A 21,552-nucleotide genomic window follows, 5' to 3' on the forward strand; every position below is an offset into this window, starting at 1 on the left:
GGAGCTTCTCTGGCTCCAGCAGGCCATCGCCAGCAGGAAGAAAGTAAGAGCTGTGACTCAATTACATCTTCATGTCATAACTATCATTGATTGGTTGTGACAAAGTTCAAATAAAAGAATAAAAATAATGAATTAATAGTTTGTCTAAAAATAATGAATTAATAGTTTGTCTCTCTCTCTCTCTCTCTCTCTCTCTCTCTCTCTCTCTCTCTCTCTCTCTCTCTCTCTCTCTCTCTCTCTCTCTCTCTCTCTCTCTCTCTCTCTCTCCCCTACAGTACCTGTCACTGAAGGAGAGATTGAATGTGTCTTAACGAGCACTTTGAGCTGCAACAGGAAACAGTTTGCAGGAAAAGCGCTATACAAATACATTTATTTTTATTTTTTATTATTATTTGTATTATTAACAGCAGAGCAGAGAGGCTGGCCTTCTAAACGGGAGTGAAGATTTCTCTGTTTGTTGACCACAATGGGACCTCTCTGTTGTCTTAACTGTGACCAGTTTATAATGTAAAACAAGCTATTTCCTACCCCTGTCCGCTGACGTATGTACATCATTTTCAAGTGTATTTATTTATTGATCATGTGTATGAATGAAACAAGAGTGTATGTTTTTGTGAACATGAATAAACATATATTTTTTTCAAACTATTCCTTTACTACTGCTGGTGTTGCTAGCGCCTCATGTGATGTCACCTAATTACCAGCCATCACTATTGTCAGCATACAGTAACAGCATGTAATTATCATCTGCATTTTTGTCAAATCAGCAATGGGGGAGATTCACAGGAAGTCCCCAAAGCCAGTTTACCTCTGGTGCTTCTCATACACTCACCATGGAGACCACAGTACACACTCCATAACAGACAATCACCTAAATACAAGCGTGTGTGTCTGTTGGTCATGTACCCTGCTGTCTGTAGACATACTGATACTGATGAGACAACCACACTTACCACAGTCAGTGTTTCCTGGCGGACATACCGTACATGGTAAAGAGAGAGGCGTGGATTTGACGTGGATGTGTTGTAAATGGTATTCCAAATCCCTACTGTCCACTCCCACAGCATGCACCTCTCTGTCTGTTTTACTGATTGTTTCACTTGTCCAGAACTGGTAATATGGCCAGTCTGTGGGAATGAATGAAACCCCAGTTGGGAATTAGCAGGGTCTGCTTTCATACAGTTTAAAAAAATATAACGTGAGGTGTATGGTTTATCGTGTTGATTCAGCTTACCACACTTTCACCCTCCCCTCTTCCTTCTCTCCCTCCCTCCTTCTCTCCCTACCTCACTCCCCTCCTCCCTCCCTCTCACCCTCTTTTGTTGTGCCGTTGCCGCTGATGGTTTGGCCCACAAAGCCAGTCATTGCTGGTGCTGCTGCTATGGCAACCAGGAAATACTCACGGCCGTCAGAGTAGTGTGTGTGTGAGTGTGTGTGTGTGTGTGTGTGTGTGAGTGTGTGTCTGTGTGAGGGAGCGGAGAAGCGTGTGAGTGGGAGACCAGAACATCTAGACAGATAGAGAGCGAAAGAGATAGAGAAAGAGATAGAAACAGAGAGAGAGAGAGACCAACACAAAGAAGAACAGAACAGAACAGAGAAGAAGGGTCTCAGCTCCCAGTTCCTCCCTCTGCTGTCTCTGGTTGTATTATACAACTGTCCTGTGGTCTAGGTGGTGAGGGCTGGAGGAAGAGGTGGTGGCAGTGGTGGTGGTGGCGGGCGGGCGGGTGTTTTCGACCCAGAGCAGACAGCAGCCAGGGAGCAGCCAGACCCCGGGGACGTACCGACATGGCGTCCGGCGGGACGGCTCTCCTGCCTCCGGTGAAGAACGTGACGGTGTTCAGAAACGGAGACCCGTTCCATACGGGCCGGAGGTTCGTGGTGAACCAGAGGCAGGTGGCATCCATGGAGGCCTTCCTCAACGACGTGACCCAGAGCATCCAGGCGCCGCTGGCCGTGAGGACCCTGTACACGCCCCGGCAGGGCCACCGGGTCCAGGAGCTCCACGACCTCCAGACCGGCGCTCAGTACGTGGCTGCGGGGTTCGAGAAGTTCAAGAAGCTGGAGTGAGTACCGCTACCACACAGAACCCCCGGGACATCGGCACCACAGAATTCACAATCTCTGGTCATTATTTAGTTTTGGTCATGGAAATATATGTATGCTGTATATTTAAGGTCCTGTTAATGTGTACAAGCAGCCGACCAAAGTCTGTGTAGTGTGTTCTGGTCTGTTCGTCTGTGAAAGCTCATCAAGAACACTGTAACAGACAGCAACAGACAGTAACAGACAGTGTCCTACAGGCGTTGGACTAAATGTACATTATTTGGTCAGTCTTTAGTTGTGTTCATGTAAATACTTGTGTATATGTGTGATCTGTGAATGTGCTGTGTGTCTGTTGATGGTCTGTTATAGTCTATACAGTCTGTCGTCTATACACCGTTCTCAACACTGAGATTTACACATTATGGATAATGCATGAAGACTGTTATGGAACGTGCTGAGAATAGAAAAGCTCTCTCTCTGTGTGTGGGTGTGTGTGTGGGTGTGTGTGTGTGTGTTGTGTGTGTGCGTGTGGGTGTGGGTCCTCCCCCTGGTATCCCCTGGTGAGCCCTAATCATGTGTGTTGGTTTTCTACCTGCAGTTATTTAAATACTGGCGTGAAGAAGCAGCCTGTTGCCCGTGGTGAAGGAGCTCAGGTAGGTTAAACATGGTTTTATATGCAGGCACTACACACACACACACACACACACACACACACACACACACACACACTGAGGTCAATGGTACAGTCCATTACTCATTAATCCTGGCCTAACCCAGCAGGAATGTGCCACTGGAATGCCCTGCAGGGGGTGGCTGGGGGTGGGTGTGTACGGGTGTGCGCGCGGGGGGGTATAAATGTGAAAATGAGAATAGTGAGAACCAGTTTACCCTAACAGAGCAGATACAATATTAGCTTATTTATCTGACAACACTTCCACTCCTCATGGTGTATATCAGGGGAGGCTGGCTTTGTGTGTCACTATACTGTATGGCTGGATTGCTGTTTATCAACGGATGTTATTGATCATCAATAACTGAAAAATAACCCACAACAGAGGGCCGTGCAGTGAGGCAGACTCATCCAGCCACTCACCGTGTGAGCTGACGTCAGGGCTGCTGTCTACGCGTGATTGATCGATAGTGATTGATCGGTGATCTCAAACGGAGTCACAGACTGTGTAGGCTGTATGCCGGCTCTCTGGTTCTAACTCCGTTTTCACCCGTTTCAAAGGATCTGTCTCCACTGGGTTACAGCAGAGTAAACGGCGGAGGCTGGAGGAGGCTGGAGGAGGTGGAACAGAATGAGGAATGGTATCAACCATGTGTTCTTTCCTCATTCTGTTCTGTGCATTACAACGAGCCCCTCCTCCGATTCCCACCTCCGCCAGCCTCCCCTGCAGTAGACTAAGGAGGCAGAGCTGGTGAGGAGAGGTCATATTATGCAAAGGGTCTCAGCGGCGTCCCTCCCGGGCCGTCTCGGAAGCTCAGAGACCGTCACAATGGAAACGGTTGGCTTTGTATTCAGGCCAGCCGGCTGGCTGGACACAGATAAAGGTTCCTCAGCTGTGAAGTGGCTCTGTGGGGCTCTGGAGAAATCACCAGGTGTTGTCACACACACTCCTCCTCATCATAGCTCCTCTCTAAGTCCCAACAGTATGGAGCCGACCCCAGAGAACATACCCTCTCACACAGCCTCTCCGTCAACAGCCTGTTTCTTCCCAGCTGTTCAGCTGAAACAGTAGAAGAGGCGTCGAGCGTCACGTGAGCTTTCGGGGGCAGGGAGGATATCGTTTCCCGGCCAGGTCAAGTGGCGATGGTTTAGTTTAGGGGAAGGGCTGACGTGGCTGTGTTGTGAGTTGCTGTGGCTTTTACACACGAGTTGTGTGTGTGTGTGTGTGTGTGTGTGTGTGTATGTGCTTGTGTGTGAATGCTTTTGTGTGCTTGTGTGTAAGTGTGTTCACAGATAATATGCATGTGTGTGTGTTTATGCGCTTGTGTGTTTGTGTGTGTGTGTATGCGTTTGTGTGCTTGTGTGTGTGCACAGATAATATGCATGTGTGTGTGTTTATATGGCTCGGTAGATTGCGGCAGGGAGGAGGAGTGAGTGACTCCTTCAGAGAGAACAAAGCGGGAGGCTCCGGTATTATCAGGAACTCTGAGCGTGTCCGGGCAGGTCCGATGCTCCATGCCGACCAAACAACACAGAACAGAGGGACACCTCACAGTGGAAACATTGTGGCCTAACGCCATTATCACCAGGCAGGCAGTGGTCAGTTGGTGGTTGATTTATTGTGGTCATGTGGTCAGAAACAATGTGGCTTGATTCCTGACTCTGCCTCAAGACCCAGATGGTAAATGGACTGCAGTTATATAGTGCCTTATTCCAAAGCTCTTTACAACGGCCTCTCATTCACCCATTCACCCATTCATCCATTCACACACACATTCACGCACCAATGATGGCAAGCTACCATGCAAGGCGCCGAGCCCGCTCCTTGGGAGCAATTAGGGGTTCAGTGTCTTGCCCAAGGACACCTTGACACGTGGCCGGTCGGGGTCGAACCGCCGACCTTGCGATCATTAGACGCCGGCTCTACCTTCTGAGCCACAGCCGACCCTGATGACTGCCGTTATTTGTGGACAGAGGGGGGGGGGGGGGGGTGTGGTTGTTATGACTTCAAGTGGAGCGTTGAGTTATGGTTTAAGATATGGGTCTTTATGTAAATGTGTCATTGACAATGACTTGAAGTGTTACTGTTGTTGCCATGGCCACAGCAGCGCTCCCATTGTCAAGTGTGTGGCAATAGGCCAAAGATGACAATGTTGTGTTATTAAGATACTACTGGGGTTTTGTTCATGGCTATTGTATCTCTATGAAAGGGGATGATACTACTTAATCATATTTATCATAACAATTGCTGCGCTCAATACAGGATGTATCTCTCTCTGTCTCTCTCTTTCTCTCTGTCTCTCTCTCTTGCCCCCCCCCTCTCTCTCTCTCTATCTCTCTCTGTCCCTCTCTCTTGCACCCCCCTCTCTCTCTGTCTCTCTCCCTCTCTCTCTTTCCCCCTCCCCTCTCTCTCTCTTTCCCTCTCTCACTCTTTCTCTCACCCCCCTCTCTCTCTGTCTCTCTCCCTCTCTCTCTTCCCCCCCTCTCTCTCTGTCCCTCTATCTCCCCCCCCCCTCTCTCTCTTTCCCTCTCTCTCTCTCACCCCCCCTCTCTCTCTGTCTCTCTCCTTCCCTCTCTTTCCCCCCCTCTCTCTCTCTTTCCCTCTCTCACTCTCTCTCTCTCTCTCTCTCATCCCCCCCTCTCTCCTAGCCAAGAATACCCCAGAGACCCAATGTGTCTGCAAAATGGAGGAAGTTTATACCTCTACCCTGCATCATACAGTGAGTGACCTTGCATTCTCATACTACACAACATACATACTAAAAAAAACACACACGCACACACACACACACACACACACACATACAGGTGTGTTCTGTGGACAGAATCAGTAGTGTTGATGTGTCTGCAGTGTGTTCCGTAACGGGGACCTGCTGTGCCCGGCGCTGCGGTTCATCATCCCCCGCAGCATGCAGCAGGACCTGGAGCAGATCCTCCGCCTGGTCACCGAGAAGGCCAGCCTCCGCACCGGGGCCGTACGCAGGTCAGTCAGACACACACACACACACACACACACACACACGCAGCGACACACACACACACACACACACACACACACACACACAGACACAGACACAGACACACACACACACACACACACACCCACACACACACACGCACACACACACACACACACACACACACACACACACACAAGGCCAGCCTCCGCACCGGGGCGGTACGCAGGTCAGTCACACACACACACACACACAGCCACACACACGCAGCGACACACACACACACACACACACACACATACACACACACACACACACACACACGCAGCGACACACAAACACACGCACACACCCACACCCACACACACCCACACGCATACACACACACACACATATACACACACACACACACACACACACACACAGCCAGACACACACAAACACACACCCCCACACAAACACACACACACACAGACACACACACACAGCTCCAGCTCCAGTGACCCCTGACCCTGTGACCTCTGACCCTGCCAGGTTGTGCTCTCTGGAGGGCGTGACCGTGTCCGCAGCAGAGGAGCTGGAGAGCGGACACTATTACATCGCCGTGGGAACCGAGAGGTTCAAGAAGCTTCCATATGTTGAGCTGCTGGTGCCCAAAGCCTCTGAGAGGTACCACGCTACGCTACGCTAACCATGACATGCAGCTAATGTATGGAGCTCATCCTGATTCTGACATACAGCTACTGTATGATTTTTCAGAAATTACCCAGGAAACAGAAGGTTGAGAAGATATGAGGTAAGCTACATCTGACATCTCCCTTTACCTCCCTAACACCTCCCTTTACCTCCCTAACACCCTGTCCTGTGTGACCCTGTCAGGTGTGACCCTGTCCTGTGTGACCCTGTCCTGTATGACCCTGTCCTGTGTGACCCTGTCCTGTGTGCCCCTGTCCTGTGTGACCCTGTCCTGTGTGCCCCTGTCCTGTGTGACCCTGTCCTGTGTGACCCTGTCCTGTATGACCCTGTCCTGTGTGACCCTGTCCTGTGTGACCCTGTCCTGTATGACCCTGTCCTGTGTGACCCTGTCCTGTGTGACCCTGTCCTGTGTGACCCTGTCCTGTGTGACCCTCTGTGTGACCCTGTCCTGTGAGAACCTGTCCTGTGTGACCCTGTCCTGTGTGTCCTCAGAGCAGGAAGACGGCCCGCGGCCCTGAGGACAGATACAGCGACTCCGCTCTGCTGGACTCTCCAGAGGTACGGCCCTGTAACCCATAGCAACCTGTAACCTGTAACCCATACAGCAGGGAGGCTGGCGGAGGTAGGAATCGGAGGACGGGCTCATTGTCAGGCACGGAATGGATTGAGGAACGGGATCAAACAGACATATTTGATACCCTTCCTTCCCTCGTTCTGTTTCGTGCATTACAATTACAATGAGCCCATCCTCCGATTTCTACCTCCACCAGCCTCCACTGCAGTGGAGGCTCCTCCATAGAGGTGGAGGAGGCCTGGCCTCCCCAATAATTTGAGAGAAGAGAGAGAGATTTAAAAAAGCAATAATTGTATTTATTTAACAAAAAACATTTTTTTTTTTTTTAAATATTCATATTATTTCCGTTTTGTTCATAAATCTGAATTTTTCCATGGCTAAAACCCAATATTGCAATTGTAAAGCACCTACAGGCCAGAATCCCTATCCGTTTGTATTGAGGAGGCCAGGCCTCAATCTCAATCTCAATCTCAAAAAGTCAATGTAATGCAATTTTTTTCATGGCAATATGTGATTGGCCAAATCACTGAAAATGGGTGGGCAGAGGAGGCCTGGCCTCACCATGCATTGAGTCCAGGGCTGAAAGATTGACATTTTGTTCGTCCAATCACATGAAGCCATTTCCCCCTGAAAATAATAGCTCATTTGGCCAAATACTTTTGCTTAAAATGACCTCGGAAGTCGGCGAGATTCTGGCGCGATTTATACATCGAATCGGTAGACAACATTTAGGATTTATTGAACAGTTTTATTTTTAATATTAATAATTAATAATTGTATGTAGTATGTTGTGGTGAATGTTGTGAGCCTGAGCAGAAGGGACAATAGCTGCTGCAGGCGGACCAGAGATTCATGCCAATTGTTTTGTTTATTTGATGACCCATTGTGCAGGTAACTTATTACATATGTTGTTTGAGTTCTATGTTTTGGTGCATTTTGTAAGAGTCCACTCGTGGTGTTGCTAGCATGCGCGATCTAGGGCATGGCTAGTCAGTAACGTCATGTTGCATTCCACATGTAGTAACTTTTTCCGCCACACGCGTGTATGAGTGCTGTTCTGCAGGATAAATATTAGAAATGGATGAAGTATTGTTCTGAATTGTATGTTGTGTGTCTGATTGACATAGTGTTTGAGTGCTTTTGACATGTCATTGATTGTATGTAGTATGTTGTGGTGAATGTTGTGAGCCTGAGCAGAAGGGACAATAGCTGCTGCAGGCGGACCAGAGATTCATGCCAATTGTTTTCTTTATTTGATGACCCATTGTGCAGGCAATAAAAGCTGCTTCATCCACCATCCTGAGAGTGTCCCAATCCCTTCAGTATCGCCAAACACAAATTAATAATTTTTAACAAAGACAGATAAGAAGAACAGGGAACATTCCATCGCGAGTGAAGTGAGCAAGCGGGAAAAAATTGGCCTCCTCAATTCTGGAAGTCACCAGCCTCCACTGCTCCACTGCCATGCAGTATTCATCAGTTTCAATGGAGAGGGAATGGTGTATAGTTGTATGGTGTAATGGTGTATAGTTTCGGTGTATCAAGTGGATAAATTCCATCGATTTCCTCTGTGGTGTCGTCACAGGGGGACGGCCGGAGGGTGAAGTCCACTGGGGATGAGGTGGCGCCCCCGCAGGCCGTCCAGAGAAGGTCAGGGAAGGAGGGGAGTTCCCTCTTCTACGCTAGACCGGTCAAGGTCCGCAACCACAGAGGCCAGCCCCGCCCCCCGCCCCGGAGTGGACCAGGTAAGAACACACACACACACACACACACACGCATGCACACACGCACGCACCCACACACACACGCACACACACACACACACATGCACGCACAGACACATACACATACATTCCTCAGTGTGTGTGTGTGTGTGTGTGTGTGTTACAAAGCGCTTTGAGTTGCATTTCATGTACGAAAGGCACTATATAAATAAAGCTTTACTTACTTACTTACAGCCAAGCCCAGCGTGTTCAAAGGAGGAGTGCGGAGAAGGAGAGAGGAGGTGCAGGGGGCGGAGGAGGTGCAGGAGGACGAGAACACCGCGGTCGAGCTCCCTGTGGACCAGGTCCAACAGTCGTCTCCTCACCTCTACTGTCCTTATAGACCCTCAAACACTCCTCTACTGTCCTTATAGACCCTCAAACACTCCTCTACTGTCCTTATAGACCCTCAAACACTCCTCTACTGTCCTTATAGACCCTCAAACACACCTCTACTGTCCTTATAGACCCTCAAACACTCCTCTACTGTCCTTATAGACCCTCAAACACTCCTTTACTGTCCTTATAGGCCCTCAAACACACCTCTACTGTCCTTATAGACCCTCAAACACTCCTCTACTGTCCTTACCCTCAAACACTCCTCTACTGTCCTTATAGATAGATAGATAGATAGATAGATAGACTTTATTTGTCATTGTTACAGTACAGGTACCAAACAACGAAATTTAGGAGGGGAGGCTCCCCTGGTGTTTAAGAAAGGAAAAAGAAACACATTTTGGAAAAAGCATAGATGCATAAAATCACAAGAAGATAAGGAGCTGGTTTACATCAATAGAGGCTATGTACACAATCCACTGTACTATACTGCACAGATAGTCAACTAGGGTTGTCATATTGCACAAGAAAGTATTTTTTCACATTTTTTTAAAGTGTCACAGTTTGCAGGCTTGAAAATGTACATGTTTGTGCCTCAGCACTAGCTGCCATTTACAATCCGTCCGGACTTGTCCTGGGCCCAGAACTTAGGCCTTTTCTGTGTTCAGGGCCTTGACGGCCCTGTGGTAGAAGCTGTCCTTCAGTCTGTTTGTCCTAGCGGCCGGGGTCCTGTACCTCCTGTTCGAGGGCAGCTTGACAAAGTGTTCGTGCCCAGGGTGGGTCGGGTCCTTGGAGATCTTGGAGGCCCTCCTGAGACAGCGTGTTTCGTACAGCTCCTCCAGAGAGGGGAGGGTGGCGCCGGTGATCCCCTGTGCTGTTCTCACGACTCTCTGTAGATCGTTTCTCTCCGCTGCCGTGCAGCTGTGGTACCAGTTGGAGATGCCGAAGGTGAGGATGCTCTCCACTGCGCCGTGGTAGAAGGCCACCAGCATCTCCTGCTTGCTGTGTTGTTTCTTGAGGCATCTCAGGGTGTATAGCCGCTGTTGTGCCCTCTTGATGGTGCCTTTAGTGTTGTCCTTCCAGGCCAGGTCATCCCGTATGATGTGTCCCAGGAAACGGAGGTTTGAGACCATCTCTACGCTCTCTCCGTCGATGAGCAGGGGCAGGATCTCTGACTTTTTCCTCCTGTAGTCTACGATGAGTTCCTGGGTCTTTGACTTGTTTAGCAGCAGGTTGTTTACCTTGCACAGCTTGCTCAATTGCTCTACCTCATCCCTGTACGCCGCCTCGTCCCCCCCCGAGATACATCCCACCACGGTGGTGTCGTCTGCAAACTTTACGATGTAGTTGCTGGGGTGGATGGGGGTGAAGTCGTGGGTGTAGAGGTTGTAGAGGATGGGGCTTAGCACGCAGCCCTGGGGTGACCCAGTGCTGAGGCTGAGGGCTGTGGAGGTGTGGGGGCCCACCCGCACCCTCTGGGGGCGGTCGGTCAGGAAGTCCTTGATCCACGCACATATAGAGTGTGATAGACCCAGGTCTAGTAGTTTGGTCACTAGCCTGTCTGGAAGGATGGTGTTAAAGGCGGAGCTGAAGTCCACGAAGAGCAGTCTCGCGTAGCTGTTTCCCCTCTCCAGGTGGGATAGAGTGGCGTGGAGAGCCTCAAACACATCTCTACTGTCCTTATAGACCCTCAAACACTCCTCTACTGTCCTTATAGACCCTCAAACACTCCTCTACTGTCCTTATAGACCCTCAAACACTCCTCTACTGTCCTTATAGACCCTCAAACACACCTCTACTGTCCTTATAGACACTCAAACACTCCTCTACTGTCCTTATAGACCCTCAAACACTCCTCTACTGTCCTTATAGACCCTCAAACACTCCTCTACTGTCCTTATAGACCCTCAAACACACCTCTACTGTCCTTATAGACCCTCAAACACTCCTCTACTGTCCTTATAGACCCTTAAACACTCATCTACTGTCCTTATAGACCCTCAAACACTCATCTACTGTCCTTATAGACCCTCAAACACACCTCTACTGTCCTTATAGACCCTCAAACACTCATCTACTGTCCTTATAGACCCTCAAACACACCTCTACTGTCCTTATAGACCCTTAAACACTCATCTACTGTCCTTATAGACCCTCAAACACTCCTCTACTGTCCTTATATACCCTCAAACACTCCTCTACTGTCCTTATAGACCCTCAAACACACCTCTACTGTCCTTATAGACCCTCAAACACTCATCTACTGTCCTTATAGACCCTCAAACACACCTCTACTGTCCTTATAGACCCTCAAACACTCATCTACTGTCCTTATAGACCCTCAAACACACCTCTACTGTCCTTATAGACCCTCAAACACTCATCTACTGTCCTTATAGACCCTCAAACACACCTCTACTGTCCTTATAGGCCCTCAAACACTCCTCTACTGTCCTTATAGACCCTCAAACACTCCTCTACTGTCCTTATAGACCCCCAAACACACCTCTACTGTCCTTATAGACTCTCAAACACTCCTCTACTGTCCTTATATACCCTCAAACACATCTCTACTGTCCTTATAGACCCTCAAACACTCCTACTGTCCTTATAGACCCTCAAACACTCATCTACTGTCCTTATAGACACTCAAACACTCCTCTACTGTCCTTAATATAGACCCTCAAACACTCCTCTACTGTCCTTATAGACCCTCAAACACTCATCTACTGTCCTTATAGACCCTCAAACACTCCTCTACTGTCCTTATAGACCCTCAAACACTCCTCTACTGTCCTTATAGACCCTCAAACACACATCTACTGTCTTTATATATCCCAATGTCTTTCCCTTTCTATCTTCTTCTGTCTCGTCTCCCTAGTACACACACACTGTCTCTTCTCTCTAACACACACACACACACACACACACACACACACACACACACACACACACACACACACACACACACACACACTCTCTCTCCCTTCTCTCTAGTCTCCAACTCCCCAGTGCCTCTTTCCCCCTCCTTTACACACAGTGTGCAGGTTGTTGTAACGTGTTTTGTTATGCGGTGAAAATCCTCCGCATGGCTGAGTCTCTCCTGTCTGTTCCAGAGGGTGGCAGAGACCGTGGACGAGGAGGAGCTGCATGAGAGATACAACCCTCATTCAAACAACAGACACCAGGTCAGTAGTGTCTATGGGCCAAACAACAGACACCAGGTCAGTAAAGTGTCTATGGGTTTTGTTGTTTGTTTTTATTTTTTTTTGAATAAAAGTCTGAACAGTTTGTTTGGTTGCCGACTTGTTCTGGGTTTCACCAGCTGCCGTCACATTTTGTCGTTGATGTAACGGTGCTTCTCCTCCTGTTACAGATGAGAGAAGACAAGATGAAGACACAGACGGATCAACGGATCAACTCTCCCGTTAACGTACCGCCGGTCAGAGGAGGGGAGGCGGTGAAAGTCAGCTCTGATACTGATCCACCACAGGTACGAAAGAAAGGAGCTATCATACACATGCAGCAGGGAAGGCTGGTGGAGGTAGAAATCGGAGGATGGGCTCCTTGTAAAGCATGGAATAGGATGAGGAATGGTATAAACCTGGTATGAACCAAATCCAGTACAGCACAGTTAAGGACACAGAACACACACACATACTGTAATGTTACACCAACGGTTGTCTTTTGACTCACAGAGAGAGGCAGCGACAATGGAGGCAGAGGTGATCACTGAGAGAGATTACCTGACCACAGAGCACAGTGTGCAGGTGTGTGTGTGTGTGTGTGTGTAGGTACATCCAGTATGATGAATTAATTTACATGAATTACATTCGAATAACTCTCATAAACCGTTCGTATTGTTCAAGGAAAAATCCCAAGAGCACGACCACAGCCACTCCACAGCGGACGCAGACCGCCCGTCCGCGTGTGGGGAACAGGCTGCAGCCACGGAGGCAGCAGCAGAGGTGGGGACACTCAGACACTGGTTATACAACACCAACACGGACAAAAGAAGAGTGAGTACACACTCAATCACGACTAATGAGTTCCGTCTCCGCTCTCCTCCCCGCTGAAGGAGCTGGAGATGAGGCTGGAGCTGGAGCCAGAGAGAGGGCGAAGCTCTCCACACTCAAGAGCCTCCTCCTCCTCCTCCTCCTCCTCCTCATCATCTCAGGGTTCTCGAGGGAGCCGAAGGGTTCAAGGACAGCGAGGGGGAGCCGGAGAAGACAGAAAGGCGAGTCTTCAGTCCTCCAAGACGCAGACGGTGTGTTTCCATTCTCACCCTGGTGGGAAGAGTCTGTTCAGCTCCAGAGAGTGAACACGTCCACTTGTGTTCAACTGATTTGGTTTGAAATGTTTCGTTTAGGGTTCCTGCGCTGGTCTTAAAAAGCCTTGAAGTCTAAAATCCAGCAAGCTGATTTATAAGGCCTAAAAAGGTCCTACATTTCAGTTATTAGGTCTAAATAATTAGGTGCTAGGTCTTAAAACGAAGATTAGCTCGTCCTGCAAGGAAATCAGTCTATCTAATCTATTTACGCGGCAATTAATCAAGCTGAAACCAATATTTATTTTATATTCCTTCAGACTTTTTTTGTCTGTATGGCAGTGAAATCCCTAATTTCATCACCTTGAGGATGACAAATAGCTATCATATGGTGTCGCGAATAGGTCTAAAATTATATCCAAAGAGGTCTAAAAAAAAGGTATTAAAAAGGTCTTAAATGTGACTTGTTGAAACTTGTAGGAACCCTGTTCGTTGTTTGGTTTATTCCAACAGGAGAGTGCTTGCGACCCCCCATCCAGCACCAGAATGAAACAGTCCAGTTCTCAGGATGGGCCTAGTTCTCAGGATGGGGCTGTGGCTGTGGAGAGCGGAGGCTTCCGGAAGGAGCAGGTCCCATCGTCAGAGTGACATCATCATCCAGATCAACTATGTACTAACGAGCAATGTAACTAAATCACGACGTATCCCTTTAGATATCGAAACAGAGAATCCAAACTGAATATTCTACTGAGATCAAAACACCTCTATGTATTCGGTTGTTAAGTCTGACGTCACACGTGACGTTTAGCAATTTCAAGGTCCAAATAAAAAAATCCCTGCACCAGAGTACCAGGGTACTAAAGTGGTAGAATGACAGTTCAATCGTTTTTTAGACTCAGATCTATTCATACAACAAGGGACACAGCACTTTCCCGTTTTTCCCATATTGTCAGAGTCTTTGAGCCTTGGAAAAGCGGCATTTCGAAGAGAGCGCCTCAGCCAACGTTGGACCCGGAAACACGTCACGACTTAACAACCGAATTGTACTGGAACTACTGTGACACTGACACAATGTAATTGTAATGAATGTCTTAACATTCTGTAAATAGGGAAGTGTATTTTTTCGAGAGATATTATCATCAAGAACAAATAGAATATGGTGTATGGAAAGTATTTAATGTAAAGAATCATGTTTTATCAAAATAAACTTTAATGAAATAAATGGAATATATATACAGCATCAAATATTTGATATCTTACAGAAATAAATGTGACATCTGTAGACTGTGAATGTGGCAAAGTATATGGTCTAATAATAAAACGGACACTTCTGAATACGAAATTGCTATTATTTCACATGAAGTGCCATCCAACTGCTGATACATTTCTCACACACACACACACACACACACACACACACACAAACACATCCCTTACATTTAACATCTACTACGCCCACGTAGTTCATGAACATAATGCCGTCACATCAGGGGAGGCTGGTGGTGGAGGTAGAAAACGAGCCCGTCCTCCGATTTCTACCTCCAGTAGCCTCCCCTGCTTCACACAAGGAGGACCTGACAGTGAAGCATCTCCAGGAGGACATGTGACCTGACGCCACAGCAGCACGCTGCTCTCTAATTGGTCCATTTCAGCAGCGTTTGTCCAGCCGTGTGAACAGAGGCAGCAGATGGAGGGGACGGCTGCTCTCATAAATCTGGACAGGCAGGAATGAACCCCGTCTGAACTCTGCTACCCGGCTGTGGCACTGTGTGTCTGTGTGTGGGTCTGTCTGTCTGTTCATGGAGAGGCCACAGAGCATGGTGAGGACCATGTTCTTCGACTTCTCCAGTGCATTTAACACTATCAAGCCATCACTGCTGGCTGACAAACTAGCAGTGATGTGTGTGGAGGACTCCCTGACGGCTTGGATCCACAACTACCTCACAGACAGGCGTCAGTATGTGAGACTGCAGGGCTGTCAGTCTGAGGTGGTGGTGTGCAACACCGGTGCCCCCCAGGGAACTGTTCTGTCACCCTTTCTCTTCACCCTCTATACCTCCGACTTCCAGTTTAGCTCCGACCAGTGCCACCTGCAGAAGTTTTCGGATGACTCCTCTATCGTCGGTTACATCACAGACGACAGGGATGAGGAGTACAGGGCCCTGGTGGAGAGCTTCGTGCAGTGGTGCGACACCAACTACCTTTTGCTTAACACCAGCAAAACAAAGGAGTTGGTGGTGGATTTTAGGAGGAAGAGAAGGACCCCAGCCCCCATCACCATCAAGGGGGTGGAAGTCGAGAGGGTGGACTCCTACAGGTACCTGGGAGTACAAATTAATAACAAACTGGACTGGACTGACAACACCGAGGCTCTTCTCAGGAAAGGGCAGAGCAGACTGTTTTTCCTGAGAAGGCTGAGGTCTTTCGGTGTCTGCAACAAGCTGCTGCAAATGTTTTACCAGTCGGTGGTTGCCAGCGTTCTGTTCTTCGCCGTGGCCTGCTGGGGTGGAAACATCTGTGCCAGGGATGCTGCGAAGCTAAACAAACTGGTGAAGAAGGCCAGCTCTGTGGTGGGGACCGGGCTGGACAGCCTAGAGGTGGTGGCAGAACAGAGGATGGGGAAAAAACTGGCGGCCATGCTGGCCAATCCCTCCCACCCGATGTACTGCGAGCTGGCAGGGATGAGGAGCAAGTTCAGCCACAGATTTGTTCTCCCCCGTCAAAGTACAAAAAGATTTGGACAGTCCTTTATTCCAGCTGCACTCCGACTCTACAACCAGGCCCTGCAGGGTGGGGGAGACCTGGAGATGGAACTTTTGGAACTTTTTACTTATTGAGCCTGCACTGTTTTATGTTTTTTATTGAATGTTTTTCTGTTTTCTGTACTGAATGTTTTCTGCCCTAACTGAGCTGTTTGACAACAAAATTTCCCCAATGGGGACAATAAAGGTTTTCAATCAATCAATCAATCATTTACATTCTCTCGCTACCCTCCTCCACACATCATCCAGTCACTCAGGATGACGCACACGTGCACACACATAGGCACACACACAGGCACACACACAGGCGCACACACACACACACACACACACACACACACACACACACACACACACACACACACACAGATCCAGACTCAGCCAAAGGCCTTCTGGAACCTTACACCCTACAGGTTACAGTGATAAAGCCTTTACACAGGAGGGGTAATGTTAAAACACCCTATTTTACGACCGTTTGTACACTGTAAACAGTGTTTGCAATGAGAGAGGAAGTCGCTCGTGTAGTCATAATGGAGTCAAGGCTAGTGCCTCCTAGAGAAGACACCCTCAGATAGGAATACCCTCTCATGGGAGGCTGGTGGAAGTAGAAATCGGAGGACAGGCTCATTGTAATGCATGAAATGAAATGAGGAACGGTATCGTGTTGATACCATTCCTCATTCTATCCCATGCATTACAATGAGCCCGTCCTCCGACTTCTACCTCCACAGATGTAAGCAAGACACCCTCAACTAGAAACACAACGCACTGCTCCAGAGGAAAACTGTTGTTTTGACGTTCCAATCGTTTTTTTTACTGGGAGATCCAGTAGGTTTTTTACTGCGGGATTCAGTAGGTTTTTACTGGGGGGTCCAGTAGTGTTCAGTGGGAGACAGGGTTAGGGTTCTTCTCTGTCTCACTGACAGAGCTCACGATACACAGAGTGATGCCCACCATGGTGAGGACCATCCCTCCAACAGCTCCTGAAATGGTTAGAGAGAGGGGGCAGGGGTGAGAGAGAGAGAGAGAGAGAGAGAGTAAGTAAGTAAGTAAGTAAGTAAGTAAAACTTTATTTCTATAGCGCCCTTCACAGCACAGATGCACAGGGTGCAATGGGTGAAAATAAAAGTGCAATCAAACATCGTCAATAGAGATAAAAAACAAAGGGACAACATAAACAGGAACATAAGATGGCTATAGGTGACTACCGGCCTGCCTAAACAGATGGGAGAGAGAGAGAGAGAGAGAGAGAGAGAGAGAGAGAGAGAGAGAGAGAGAGAGAGAGAGAGAGAGAGAGAGAGAGAAGAAAGAGAGAGAGAGAGAGAGAAGAAAGAGAGAGAGAGAGAGAGAGAGAGAGAAGAAAGAAAGAGAGAGAGAGAGGGAGAGAGAAGGAGAGATGTGATAACCTACCACACATTAATAACACATTAATAACACATTCCAGACACAAGGTGTACTGAGCAACTTTGCCTCTGCAAAGAGCCGGGAGGTTCTGTGTGTGGTGACATCATCAACGTGAGACACTTGCCTTTGCCTCCAAACTCTTCTCCCAGCAGCTTGCCAGTGAGCAACGTGAAGAGGAAGGTGAGGGAATTAGCCACGGGAACAGCCAGGGACATGTCTGTCAGAGAGGAAGAGGAGGAGGAGGGGTCACAGACCACACAGGTACTGATCATATTGATATAGGCTTTTGTATGACCTTTATTTAGGTTCCTTGAGATTAAAATCTCTTTTTGGAGCGAGACCTGGCCAAGGAAGCACACCAGTACAGGTACAAGTGTACAAAATTGGAGAATAAAACATAATAAATAACAGACATGGGATAACAGACACATTATAAAAAATCCATCTTAGGAGTAGCAATTGGACTGTTCTGTCACACAATTTTTAATCAGAGCTTTGAACTCTCCCAGGGAGATGAGATAAAAAAAGAAATCAGAGTTCTGTGATTTAGAATATACTAGATCACCATAACAGAAGCAGGCAGAGGCCAGACAACAGGGCGGCTGTTGTTGTTGTGGGGCGGCTGTGGCGCAGGAGGTCGAGGCGGCGTCTCTGATTACAAGGTTGGCAGATCGGTGGTTCGTGACCTTGGGCAAGACACTTAACCCCAAATTGCTCCCAATGAGCGGGCTGGCGCCTTGCATGGTAGCTTGTCGCCATTGGTGTGTGAATGTGTGGGTGAATGAGAGGCCATTGTAAACCGCTTTGGAATAAGGCGCTATATAAGTCAGTCCATTATTATTGTTATTGTTGTTAGGTCCTGCTCACCTGTGGTGGCGAGAGTGAAGTAGTACACCAATGACCCACTCTGGTTTAGAAGGAACGGTATCAGGTACTGGAGACGCAAAGGGACAATGTTATTACAGAATAGGAAACAGCAGATGCAACATGATCAACCAATAATCACTTCTGAGATAATACTGTCTCTCTGAAGTCCCATTCACACCAAGGAGGTATTCCATCACCCGCTAAAGGAATAACTAAGGCTGGCTTTTTTGGTAAATCTCGCAAGATTGATCAAAATAAGCCTGGATTGTCCTTTAGCAACGTTGATGGAATACCCCCCAAGTGTCCCAGGAAAGTGAGGTTTAGTGGGCTTCTGTCTTGTCCCCGTTCACACCAACAGTTCTATCCAGCAATGTAGTGGCAAGACCCATTATCCACACCATATCCACCCACCAATAACAAACTCAATTCCTAAATTCCTACACTTTTCGGTGTGAATGGCTGGGACTTTAGAAGTGTGAGTTTTTTTTACCTTGATGTTCAGGAACAAGAACTTGACCTCAGCCAGGAACTGGAGGACTTTGTTCCCCTGTTTCACGTGTTCGATGCCCTCCGTCGCCCTCCTCAGGAGCGGGTTGGTGCAACCCCACAGCACCGCGACCACCACCAGCCACAGGACCTCCGCTTCGGAATAATAATAATAATAATAATAATAATAATAATAATAATAACTTTTTATTTGTATAGCGCTTTTCCTGCAAATGTTGCAGCTCAAAGTGCTCCAATCATTATATAATCTAATAATAATATAATAATTTAATTATTTAGTCATTTAAAGGCAATATTAAAAAGATGGGTTTTTAGTCTTGACTTGAACATATTTGCTGAGGTTGCATCCCTAATGTAAACTGGCAGTGAAGACACAATCTGGGTGCATAAAATACACAACGCAGACTCTTATACTGGTGTCCACATTCACACGGTTCGTTCAAGTCACACCGAAATCAAATTAATGATGGGACCTGTTTTGGTGTGTGCCTCATGTGCTAAAACGACTTGAAAAAGGCAATACTTTTATTATTATGGTCCTTTATGATACGGCACCATACATCGGTGTTACGGTGTAATGTTTCCCTTACTTCAGAACACGTCTATCAATACAGCAGCGTGCATGTAGACAGGCCTACATGTAACAGCGATAGTGTTTAGGCTCGGTCGATATCTAACTATGGGTATTGATGGTTTGTTTGGACCAAAATAACCAATTACGGTAAAAATCTAATCAAATAACTTCCTGGTGTTCTTCGGTAAAGAGCTACGAGCGCCTCAGCCACCATATCTCTGTTGCGAGTTCACGTTCTTCTCGCGTCGTTTCTCGTTTTCTACCCTTGTAGACCTAAAAGCGGGACATTCATTGTTTTTAAAGTTCTAAGCAATTTAATGGTTGAGTTTTGGAGGGGAGAAATAAGTTATTAGCTAGCTAGAACTGATAATCTCCGGCTACTCACCTGCGGATACCATTGTAAACACAAGAATACGAGCTGCCTTCAAGTCACCTAACGAGTTCGTCAACCCTAGACTGTTCACTCCTGTTCTTGAACATTGATATTCTGTCTGGCCGCAATTTCCATTTATCTCATGAAGCATACAAAAGAGGAGAGCATGAACAAGAATGGTGGCGTCCTTAAATTCAGAATGACAATAACATGTCTTACATTCTATAAAGATATTGAATGCAGCCTTGAATTGGTACTGTAGCTATTTTCATTTCCACCACTTGAGGGCGTCATTTCACTTTGACAAAAATACTTGTCTTTGTGTTAATGTATGCAAACTCACCTGTTGTGCCCCTGAAATCAGGACGCTGCCTGCTATTCCAGTTATGTCGACAGTTTGACATCTGAAGAAAACGACTAATTTCTCACCTTTTCATCAAAAGTTGTTAGGAAATGTGGAGAGCATCCTCACCTACTGCATCTGCGTGTGGTTCTCCAGCTGCACAGCCGCAGAGAGGAGAGCGCTACAGAGAGTCGTGAGATCGGCCCAGAAGATCATCGGCGCCCCCCTCCCCTCTCTGGAAGAGCTGTACAACACACGCTGCCTCAGGAAGGCCTCCAAGATCTCCAGGGACCCATCCCACCCTGGGAACGGACACTTTGTTCGGCTGCCCTCGGGCAGGCGGTTCAGGACCATGTCCGCAAGGACAAATAGACTGAAGCTCAGCTTCTACCCCAGGGCCATTCAGGCCCTGAACACAGCAAAGATCTAGGTTCTAGGCCCTGGACAATTTAGACAATTTGATGGCAGCTACTAGATTGTAATCAAGTGCAATACTGAAACACAACTGTGAACATTTCAAACCTGCAAACTGCGACACTTTAAATGAATGTGCAATAATACTATGTGCAATATGACAACCCTCGGGTACATAAGGTTCAGAGATAGGAAATGTTAGGATATTTATAGCATAGCATAGAGTACAGCACAGTGTTTTATTTGTATAGTATAGTGGATAGTGTATATAGCCTTTATTTATGTAAACCAGCTCTTTTCCCTTCTTGTTTTTAGTACATTTTTTCCTAGCACCAGGGGAGCCCCCCCTCCCAAATTTCGTTGTATGGTACCTGTACTATATCAATGACAATAAAGACCATTCATTCATTCATTCATTCGAAATGTTCAAATTTATTTTCAATATCGATTTCAATGAAAGAACAATAAACAAGACAAACACAGGACAGGGTGAATGTAGTAAAGTGCAAAATACTTTCATATCAAACCAGAAAGGATTTAAACCAGTATTGACTTTTTCACAGAAAAGGAAGAAAAACCCTTATAAGGCTCTCAACACAGAAATGTACACAGATACAGTTAGGCCTCTAACAAGTCCATTGTATGCCATTTTTCCATTTCGTGTGCATCTGATTGTCGGCACAGTATCACAGCTGCAAATGCACAGAAATCAAAATGGCTTCTGTCCACGATCTGAACACTGTAGTAGTCAAGAAACCAAAGTGTTTATGTTCACAACAAGTGTCGTCCCCTGTCTCCTTTGAATTGTCCTTCACGTCCATCCATCTCTCCCACACAATACCACAACTTTGTTCATAATGTATTTGTTTTTCAAGCATGATGATGATGATGATGGCGTTAATAGCCTGGGTTCGTGCTGTCGACCACAGAGGTTCTGCTATGTGTTCTCCGAGGTCGGAGCGTGGATGGTGACCACGGTAGACCCGCTGGCTGTGCTCTGCT

At 47.4% G+C, this 21,552-nt stretch overlaps 2 protein-coding genes across 2 annotated transcripts; one reads left to right on the forward strand and one right to left on the reverse strand.

The window, feature by feature from the left end:
- Nucleotides 1-1,785: 1,785 nt before the first annotated feature.
- dcdc2b (doublecortin domain containing 2B) lies at nucleotides 1,786-13,360 on the forward strand (the record flags this gene model as incomplete). Its single annotated transcript, XM_080546916.1, has 14 exons — nucleotides 1,786-2,063; nucleotides 2,642-2,696; nucleotides 5,363-5,433; nucleotides 5,565-5,696; nucleotides 6,205-6,339; nucleotides 6,430-6,466; nucleotides 6,859-6,924; nucleotides 8,526-8,685; nucleotides 8,899-9,008; nucleotides 12,156-12,227; nucleotides 12,416-12,532; nucleotides 12,738-12,809; nucleotides 12,909-13,007; nucleotides 13,118-13,360. 14 exons carry the CDS (start codon nucleotides 1,786-1,788, stop codon nucleotides 13,358-13,360), a joined length of 1,647 nt encoding a protein of 548 aa, XP_080403042.1.
- Nucleotides 13,361-16,866: 3,506 nt separating this feature from the next.
- Nucleotides 16,867-19,818, reverse strand: tmem234 (transmembrane protein 234; the record flags this gene model as incomplete). The annotated part of the gene is made up of 5 exons (XM_080547027.1): nucleotides 16,867-17,051; nucleotides 17,597-17,689; nucleotides 18,340-18,406; nucleotides 18,830-19,005; nucleotides 19,806-19,818. The coding sequence occupies 5 exons, from the start codon at nucleotides 19,816-19,818 to the stop codon at nucleotides 16,951-16,953; spliced, it is 450 nt and encodes a 149-aa protein (XP_080403153.1). The 3' UTR covers nucleotides 16,867-16,950.
- Nucleotides 19,819-21,552: the final 1,734 nt, after the last annotated feature.

Source organism: Nansenia antarctica, assembly GCF_963989245.1.
Source record: "Nansenia antarctica genome assembly, chromosome: 1".
NCBI lineage: Eukaryota > Metazoa > Chordata > Actinopteri > Argentiniformes > Microstomatidae > Nansenia > Nansenia antarctica.